Consider the following 10481-nt stretch of genomic DNA (forward strand, 5'->3'; position numbering starts at 1 on the left):
TAGTTCGGAATAAAAGGCCAAGATTGATATACCGTTCCCACAAGCTTTTCATCTGTACAATCGATTTAGGGGTGGGGTAGATTTACATGATGGACATTGTAACAATGTTGCACCGTGCATCCGATCCAAAAAATGGACGTGGGTAGTTTATATCAGATTGCTTCAAGCAGCAATTGTGAATGCCCTTGTGATTTTCAATGCTTGTGGAGATGGTCAGAATAAAGTTGGAACGAAAGAATTTGTTATGTCAATAGCCAAGAGTTATGTACAAAAGAGTCAAATGAGGCGTAATATACACAAAATTTCTCGACAAAGTAAACAAAAGAAGTGCAAAAATTGTTCAATCAGAACATACAATTTCTGTGAAGGTTGTGATGCATACTTATGCAGTCCATGTATGAAAAAAGATCACTAAGATGTTTGAGTGAGATGTAGTGAGCGGCAAGGGGACTCACAATAAAAAAGCACCCCGAAAAGTAAGAGGCAAGGTGACTCACGATAAAAAAGCACACCGAAAAATGAGAGGCAAGGGGACTCACGATTAAAAAGCACCCCGAAAAGTGAGAGGCAAGGGGACTCACTATAAAAAAGCACCCCAAAGGAGACAGAATTTTACTACGTCCACGCCGTTGTCTCTGGGTTATGCAAAAAGTAGAATATATATTTTCAGTTAGTTTTGATGCTTTTTTAGATATTTTGTCGGCCATATTGGATCCGCCATATTGAATTTGGAAATTCTATCCTCAGATTCGTGATCAGCGACCCCAAAAACCTTGATGTATGCATTTTCAGTCAGTTTTGATGCTTTTTTCGATATTTTGTCGGCCATATTGGATCCGCCATTATGAATTTGGAAATTCTATCCTCAGATTCGTGATCAGCGACCCCAAAAACCTTGATGTATGCATTTTCAGTCAGTTTTGATGCTTTTTTCGATATTTTGTCGGCCATATTGGATCCGCCATTATGAATTTGGAAATTCTATCCTCAGATTCGTGATCAGCGACCCCAAAAACCTTGATGTATGCATTTTCAGTCAGTTTTGATGCTTTTTTCGATATTTTGTCGGCCATATTGGATCCGCCATTATGAATTTGGAAATTCTATCCTCAGATTCGTGATCAGCGACCCCAAAAACCTTGATGTATGCATTTTCAGTCAGTTTTGATGCTTTTTTCGATATTTTGTCGGCCATATTGGATCCGCCATCTTGAATTTTAAAATTCTAACCTCAGATTTGTGTTCAGCGACCCCGAAAACCCCCATATACGAGTTTCGAGGGACTTTCAGAGACTTTCAGAGTTTGGGCGATTGGGCAGCTATTTGAATCTCTTTTTCCAACATTCAAATAACGCGCAGGGCTTTCCGGTTATTATGAAGAGGTTAGGAATTTTTCATGCCAGGGAAAAAATTTTGTCGTCATCTTGAACTATTTTGTGCACTTTTGGTTGAAGTCCAAAAATATTTTGATGGCATTTTGTCCCTCAAAAAAAATCCCAAACTCGGAAGAACTCAGAATTTTCGTCACTTTTTTGTTTAAAATCCGCCATATTTTTTTTTGTGACTTTAAAATGCAATTCTGACTTCACCATTCGAAAGAGCGACCTCGAAAATAGTGGATAAGGTACTTCGGAGCTATTTTAAAACTGATTTTCATGTTACTTACAACATCTGATATAAGAAACAAAATTCTGTTTCTTTGGGCGTTAATGGGTTAATAAGTTATATTTACGGAAGTTTATAAGGGGTGTACGATAACCGTGTTAATAACCTTCTAGTGGTTACATTTAGTGAAGTAAAAATGGAAAATTGGATATTATCATGGAAGCTTTCTGAAGACTGTACAGTAATTTTGGGTCCATTAGTTAGTAAAGTCGAAATATTAGGAATTAGTGATACTGTGAAAAATATCAAAGTGACCAAAACTACTCAATATAATCAAATAGATCTCGAAAATATGTTATATGGCGCTGAACATTATGTTGTCAAAATTTTTACTTCAAGAGGATACGACAAACCAATAAATACCTCCGCTTACAAAGAATACGAGTTCGAAACTTCGCCTAAAGGTGACTTTATATCACTTTTTATTTACTGCTTCATATTATTTTCAATAATTACATAGTTTTTGACACCGCGTAATGTAACCAATCTAGAAATTGTGGAAGTCGAAAATTACGAAACGATACATTTAAGATGGCGTAGTCCACTTCCTCCTCTCAACGGAATATTACGTGGTTATAATATTATAGTATATTCCTATGAAATTATCGTATGACTCCATGCAAAGTAATTTAAATAAAGTTTAATGAAACATGTAGCTTATGGAACGATTACATATGTAAAATTATTCGCTACAATAGCAATATTAAAGTAAGGAACTATTATTCTCGACATTTTTTTTCCTAGAAAAGATGAACAATTTATGTAAATGACGATATTATTATGCGACAATAAATGTTATTTGTATTAAAATTATAGAATTGAGATGTTTATAAAATGTAAAACATGATTTTTTAGGTTATTGCATACAAAGATTGCATACAAAGATGTTATGTTATAACAAAGATGTTCCTCGTTCAAGTCTTCCTGTTATCGTAACTGTAGGAATGTTTTATAATACAAGTAAGCAATTACGATATTAAAGTTTATAAGAAAAAAAGATCAAACTGATAAAATCAATAAATAGATTTTTTTAAACTCTATCATTTTTATCTAAAAACATTTTTCTATAAAATTAATATTTTTCGAGATATATTGAGATCTCAACTTAATACTGAGATAAGCCTCTATTTAATTTTTCTAGATTATACTATAATCTAAACTGATGGTTTAATTTAACTTAACAACACATCTTAATTTTGTTTTAATGTCGGATCCACCTTATAATATCACATTTACTATTCATAATAATAGCATAGTCGATCTCAAATGGTTTTATCCTTGGAGGACAAGTGGCTACATATGTTGTTTTCATATCATAATAGATGAAATATCATCAACTTTACGAAGTCACGCTACGCAATCCTTCACTAAAGAGACACATGATTTTCCAGTGACATTACTTGTGTAGCTACAGCCCACGGTTATTTGTTGCCATCGACACAATATAACATTTCCATTCAAACTGTAACGACAACGAACGAAATCGGCAACACGAGTTCTTTGAAGGTTCGAACGCCATCAAGTATGGATATAGATGGTGAACTGGAAATATTGATGCAAGATTACGTAATTTTATTGCACATAGCAAAAGTTCTGAATGATACGCGCGACAGCGTAACCTATATCGGAATAAAAGAACCTGATATTTGCAAACAACGTGCGAAATTGTCTGAGGATCTATTAATTCAAGTGGGCGAAGACAGAATCAAATATGTTTCGCAAATTGCCAAGAATTCGGTAAAGTATAACATTTACACAAAATAAATATCCTTGAATGACGCAACGCGCATGTCTGCTTCTATCGTGAGTACTAGCGTGATAAACAATCTTGTGGGCTTTAACCGTTGAAGTACAAACAGTAAAAATACTAGTCAAATTTTAACATAAAAATGCAGTTATATGCAAAATAATTGTGAAACAATTATCAAAGAGAAATTGTGATTGTTATCAAAGATAGATATCATGTATAAAAAAAAAACATATATGCAACTTCGCAATATTTGTCTATGCTTATTACAGATTAGTCAGTTGACCGGTCAAATATATGCGTTTTGCGACGATCAATGTACGAATTGTTCACTAAGAAACGGAGAATTATATGAAGTAATGGTTATTGTAACGGAATGCGACTCTTCTGGTGAAGATATCATATTAAAGAGAAAAAAGTCCTTCTACTGGACTAGTGGATGTTCATGGGGACATCAAAGTGAAGTGTGACTTATTTGTATCATATTAATCATTACTGCAGCGTGCGTTATATATTACTTTTATAAAAAATAGTGTCTTGTGTTTTGTTTTATTTAAGAATAGTCATGTCGTAACCTATATCCCTAACAGCACGGGGACGTTCTGAGGACGTTCTGAGTAGATCGCAATGCGTATATTGCGATCATCTCAGAATGTTTTCATATGTACTGCGATCGAATGAGTACGTTCTGAGTAAATACACGCGCGATACAAATGCGTACGTATCATTTCAGTCAAACTTGAGAATGTACGCACGCGATAGAAAAGCGTACGTATCATTTCCGTATCCCTGAGTGAAATCTGAGAACATTCGCACGTGAAAGAAAACCGAATGATACTATAAGTGACGTTCCAGCGTTCAACTTAGTACGTCACAGATGATCACAGTACAATGAGTACGAAAATGGGATGATACGCAGTACATCGCGTGCTGTTAAGGATATATCTTTAATAATAATTATTAGAATATACATGTTATATTAACATGTATAATTAATTAATTATTAGAATATACATGTTATATTATTAGAATATACATGTTATATTAACACTGCTATATCACTAGTATATTTGACGAATCAATTTATCATATAGCTTAACTGTGACAATATGTAATAAATAATTTATATAATCTTGTTCTCCGCAATAATGTGTTTAATTTTTATAGAAGATAACAGTAATCCCTCATGTATTGAGAAAATACGTTTGAACTCTTTTGTAGTAAGTAATTAAATATATTTGACCTGATCTTATATTTTTCTAACTTGCAAAAGAAATTTTTTAAAGAAATCATATTCTTATGCCATATGAAACTCTACACTTTATTCTATCCCCTATGACCATCAAGTTAGTCCTTATGTTTTACAATTATTCGTATTGATTCAATCAAAAAGTTTGGTAGAATTTTTAATAAATCTTAGATGTTAAACTGGTTATATTCTACGACGATAATACACAATTATTACTAGAATGGCAAAAGGATCAAAAATATTAGTAGTGATTGCTTAATTCATAGATAATTTGTATCCATTGGATAGAAGAAGAATACAAATTTAATAGTTCTCCCGTTTTTGGTTCGAATAATAAAGAGTGCCCACATATTGATCTGTAACAAGGAATATACAACAGGGGTGTTTACGTGTAGCAATCGAATTTCCAATCAGATTGATATAATCGCAGTGATGTAAATTATCTAGAGAAAAAGTTTCCTAGGCTAATCGGATTACCAAATCGTATCCGTGAAGGAAGGATCGGATTAGCGGATATGCAGAGGAACGTTGCGTAAATACTTAAATCTCTTAAGAAATAAATATTAAGAAGTATTAAATAGAAAAATAAGTATGTGCATTGTTATTTTCATTATAATTAACGTCTATTCTTCTGCAGATGTATAAAGATAAATAAAGATTTATTTCTATTTTACTGATATGTGTATATTAAAGAAATAAATACATCTTAACCTAAATGTGCTTCAGTCGTTAACATACAAGTTTATTAAAATATAAAATATTTTCAGAGTTAAGGAATTATGGAAATGAATGAGAAAGGAATGTTTGAACAGTCAGTTTTGGTATGTATATATACATACCAAATGACTGAAGCACATTTAGGTTAAGATGTATTTATTTCTTTAATACACACATATCAGTAAAATAGAAATAAATCTTTATTTACCTATATATATATATATAAGAATACACGTTAATTGTAATAAAAATAATAATGCACATACTTACTTTTCTATTTACTTCTTAATATTTATTTCTTAAGAGACGTAAGTATGTACGCACCCATATAGCACATGATGTAACAAGGATATCCTGTTTAAGTCACAAATATTTCAGCAACTTTCGAGAGACATCTGTATGAGATATCACATACAGATGTCTTTCAGATATTTAAAATTTCACCAGGATATCTCTGTTACCTGAGTGCTGTAAGATACACGTACACCATCTAGCGGCAGAGTGACGGAGTAGTACATGTTTTGCGAGTTCACCAATGTATAAGCAAGAGGTTATGTATAGTAGTGACACCGTATATTGTGGTTTTTTGAAATTAGAGGTAAATATTTCAATATAATTTAATATTATCGTCTTTGTTAATATTTTTTTTACATTGAAATATATACCACGCTTGTAATATAATATAGGAGGCTAAAAAGGATTATAACAAAGTTTGGTGATACATCCATTATATTTATGTAAAAAGTATAATACGTTTTATTGAAAATAAATTGTTCAGAATTACAATGTCTCAAATAAAAAGAAGAAAAGACTTAAAGTTTATGTCAAAGAGAAATATCCGAAGAATTATTCAGTCAGAAATTCAAAGAAGTAGTGCTTTAGATTTACACGGTGAACATAAGACTGGCTATAGAGACTTCCGTTTCCGGAGTGGATGTGCGTGGACGTGTAGGATAGAAGTTGAATATTGAAAAGGCGAAGAGGGAGTGGAGGGTGTGAGTTGGAGGAGAGTGAGAGGGAGGAGAGAGAATGGAAGGAGTGGAGAGGGGGAGAGGAAGGGAGGTGAGTGTGGGTGGAGGAGGTGTGAGAGATAGAGAGTGCGAGAGTGAGTGTGGTGAGAGTGAGGTTAGGAGTGCGGTGTGAGAGATTGGGAGGGTAGGGGTAGGAGAGGTGAGAGGGGACGAGGAAGAGTGCGTGCGTAGGCATGAGTTGAGTAGAAGGTAGAGAGGAAACCGGCATAGAACGAAGTAGAGCGAGAAGGGAGAGTGGTGTGGAGTAAGTCTGGGAGTGAGAAGAGTATAGAGGGAAAACGAAGTGGCAGAGAGATAGTGTGAGGAGAGTGAATTAAGGGAGACAGAGAGCAGGGAAGAAACAGGTAGATTAAGGCTTTGGGATAGGAAATGGAGGGTTTGGGGAAGGGGATGGCAAGGGGGTTGGGAGGAGAAGGGAGGGAGCGTAGGGGGAGTACAGGCATGATGGAGGTGCCGAAAAGGAAAAGAGATGTGATGGAATGGTTAGAGGGAGCAGGGGGAAAGGAGAAGCAGGAGGAGGAGGGTAGCTTCCAGAGGAGTAAAAAAACCTCGAGGTCACCGGTGGGGAGAAGGATGGGGGAGGATGAGGGGATGATGGAAACGTTGAAGGGGTGGATGGAGGAGATGAGAGGAAGGTGGGAAGGGATGGAGGAGAGAATGGAGGATAGGGTGAATATGATAATGGGGGAGCTAGAGAGTATGAGAGGAAGGGAGGAGGAATGGAGAAAAGAGAGGGAGGGAATGGAGAGGAGAATTGAGGAGCTGGAGAGAAAGTGGGAAGGGAGTATGAGCATAAAGGGAAAGGGGAAGGGAATGGAGGAATTGGAGAAGAGGGTGAAGAAGCTGGAGGAAGGGGGGTGAAGGGAGGGGAGGATAAGGGGGTGGAGGAGAGGGTAAGGAAGATGGAATGGTCGTGGGAAAGAATGGAAAGGCAGGAAAGGAAAAGAAATGTAGTGGTGAAAGGGTATAAAGGGGAGGGGAAGGAGGTGAGGAATGTGATAGGGGAGATATTCAGGAGCATAGGAGCGGAGGTGAAGGTAGAGGAGGCGAGAACGATGAGAACGGGAAGAGAAGAGTGGGGGGAGATGGCAGTGGTGAAGCTAGAGACGGAGGAGGGGAAGAGGGAGGTGATGAGAAGGAAGAAAGGATTGAGGGGGGGAAAGGTTTGGATAGAAGAGGATTTGACTTGGAGAGAAAGGCGGGCTAGATGGAGATTTAGAGAGGCGGTCAGGGTGGAGGAAAAGAAGGGGGCGAGGATTTGGATGGGAGTGAATAGGGCGATGATAAACGGGGAGTGGTGGTTCTGGGATGAGAAGGAGGAGGGATTGAGGAAGGGGAAGGCAATCGGGAGAGGAGAAGAGGGTAATGAGGCATCGGGGGAAGGGGGAGGGGGGTTAGGTAGGGAGGGAGGGAAGGAGCAGGAGGGAAGTAGGACAAGGAGAGGGGAAAGTCGGAGGGATGGGGACAAAGGGGGAAGGGAGAGTGGAGGAGTGAGGATGGAGGGGAGAGGTGAAGAGGCAAGGGATGGGGGAGAGGAGGGAGGGATGGTGAAAGTGGCTTTTTGGAATGTGGCGGGGATTAGGGGGAAAGAAAGGGAGTTCTGGAAGGAAATAGAGGAATGGGATATAGTGGTAATGTCGGAGACGTGGATGGAGAAAGGGGGGTGGGAGAGGGTGAGGGGAAGATTGTCGAGGGAGTTTAAATGGGAGATGCAATGGGCGAGTAGGAGGAATAGAAAAGGGAGGGCGATAGGGGGAATGATGATGGGAATAAGGAAGGGTATAGAAGTGGTTGAAGAGGAGGAAATGAGGGAGATGGAGGGAATGATGATGAGGGTGATAAGGGTAGGAGGTGAGAAATGGAGAATAGTGGGGGTGTACGTTAGCGGAAACATGAAGGAGATATGGGAGAGGGTTGGGGGATGGGAGGCGGATGGAAGGAAGGGGATAAGAACGATTGTTGGAGGAGATTTCAATGCGAGGACGGGGGAGTTAGGGGGTTGGATAGAATGGAGGGAAGTGAGGGGGGAGGAGGGGGGTAGGAGGTCGAGAGACAGGAAGGTGAACAGGGAGGGGAGGGAGTTGTTGAGAAGATTGGAGGAAGAGGGGTGGTATATATTTAATGGGCGTGGGAAAGGGGATGAAGAGGGGGAGTGGACGTATGCAGGGGGAAGGGGGGTATCAGTGTTGGATTATGTGGTAGGGGACGGAGAAGTATGGGAGAGAGTGGAAAGGATAAGGGTGGAGGATAGGGTAGATTCAGATCACTTTCCGGTGGTGGTGTGGATTAAAGGGGGAGGGGGGATCAGTAGAAAGGTAGGAGGAGGGAGAGGGAGGAGGTGGAGGTGGACGGAGGAGGGCAGGAGAGAGTTCAGGGAGAGAATAGAGAGGGGAGCGAGAAGGGAAAGGGAGGATATAGGATGGGAGGAGATCAAAGGGGATATACAGGCAATAATGAGGGAGGGGCAGGGGGAGATTGGGGGGGTGGGAGGGGGAGGATGGTGGGACCGAGAGTGTAGGAGAGAGAAGAGGGAGGTAAGGAGGGAGTTAAGAAAGTGGAGGAAAACGGGAGGAGGAGGGGAGAGATATAGGGAGGTTAAAGGAGGATATAATAAACTGTGCGAGAGGAAGAGAAAGGAAGAGGGAGAGAAGTGGGCGGAGGTGGCTAGGAATGCGAAGACGGAAGGTCAGGTGTGGGAGGTAGTGAATAGGGAGAGAAGGAGGAGAAGGGGGGTGAACGAGGGGATCAAAATGGAGGAATGGACGGAGTACTTTAAAGGCTTAATGGGGGGAGTGGAGGGAAGAGTGGTGAGAGGGACAAGGGGGAGGGAGGAGGAGGATGGGGAGCCGGGGATTACAAGGGAGGAGATCGAGAGAGCGGTGGGGAGGTTGAAGGATGGGAAGGCGGTGGGGGAGGACGATATTCTTGGAGAGGTGTGGAAGTATGGTGGGGAGAGGGTAATAGATGGGTTGTGGGAGGTATGTGATAGGGTGTGGAGAGGGAAGGAATGGATAGAGGAATGGAATGAGGGGATAATAGTACCGATAAGAAAGAAGGGGGATGGGGAGAGGGTAGGGGACTATAGGGGGGTAACGATAACATCGTCGGCGTACAAGGTGTATGCGATGGTGTTGGGGGAAAGAATGGAGAAGGAGATAGAGGAAGGGGGGATGGTACCACAGAATCAAACGGGGTTCAGGAAAGGAATGGGAACGATCGACAATATATATGTATTGAATCACTTGGTGAGTAAACAGATAAGCAGAGAGAAAGGAAAGCTGGTTGCGTTTTTTGTGGATCTGAGAGCTGCGTTTGATTCAGTGGACAGAGAGATATTATGGAGGACGATGAGAAGGAGGGGAGTAAGGGAGGGGTTGGTGAGAAGATGTGAGGACTTGATGAGGGAAACGAGGAGTAGGGTGAGGGTGGGGGAGGAGAGGAGTGAGCAATTTTGGACGGGAAGAGGGGTGAAGCAGGGATGTCCACTGAGTCCAGGGTTATTTAACCTATTGATAGCGGACCTGGAGGAGGAGATGAGGAAAGGGGGGTGGGGAGGGGTGAGATTGAAGGGGGAGAGAGTATACACGCTAGCGTACGCGGACGATGTGGTGTTGTTGGCAGAAGAGGAGGATGATATGAGGGCGATGATGAGAAGGTTTGAGAGGTATGTGAGGGATAAGGGATTAGAGGTGAATGTGGGGAAGTCAAAAATAATGAGGTTCAAGAGGGGGAGAGGGAGGAAAAGGAGAGTGAGGTGGAGATGGGAAAAGGGTGAGGTGGAGGAAGTGAGTGAATTTAAATATTTGGGGTATATATTTCAGAATAATGGGGGGCAGGAAAAGCAAGTAAGGGACAGGGTTAAAAGGGGGATGGCGGTTATGGGGCAAGTATGGGGGATAGGGAAGAGGAAGTTTAGGGGGGACTGGGGGAAAAGGATATGGCTATTCGATGCATTGGTGTGGACAGTGGTGGCGTATGGGGTGGAGATTTGGGGATGGGAGGAGAGGGAAGCGGTGGAGAGAATGCAGGAGAGGTATTTAAGATGGATGTTAGGGGTCAGCAGAATGGTGCC

At 40.5% G+C, this 10481-nt stretch overlaps 1 protein-coding gene across 1 annotated transcript in view; it reads left to right on the forward strand.

Annotated features, from left to right (window-relative positions):
* Positions 1–8149: 8149 nt before the first annotated feature.
* The window catches only part of LOC116851671, a 67176-nt gene continuing 64844 nt past the window's right edge, over positions 8150–10481 (forward strand). Inside the window, exons 1-2 of the mRNA XM_032831322.1 lie at positions 8150–8519; positions 10376–10442. Coding sequence (XP_032687213.1) covers positions 8167–8519; positions 10376–10442 — 420 coding nt within the window. The 5' untranslated portion in view covers positions 8150–8166. The remainder of the gene's footprint in view (positions 8520–10375; positions 10443–10481) is intronic.

This window comes from Odontomachus brunneus, unplaced genomic scaffold (genome assembly GCF_010583005.1).
Source record: "Odontomachus brunneus isolate Ranch 3 - 2012 unplaced genomic scaffold, Obru_v1 Obru_scaffold_186, whole genome shotgun sequence".
Classification (NCBI taxonomy): Eukaryota; Metazoa; Arthropoda; class Insecta; order Hymenoptera; family Formicidae; genus Odontomachus; species Odontomachus brunneus.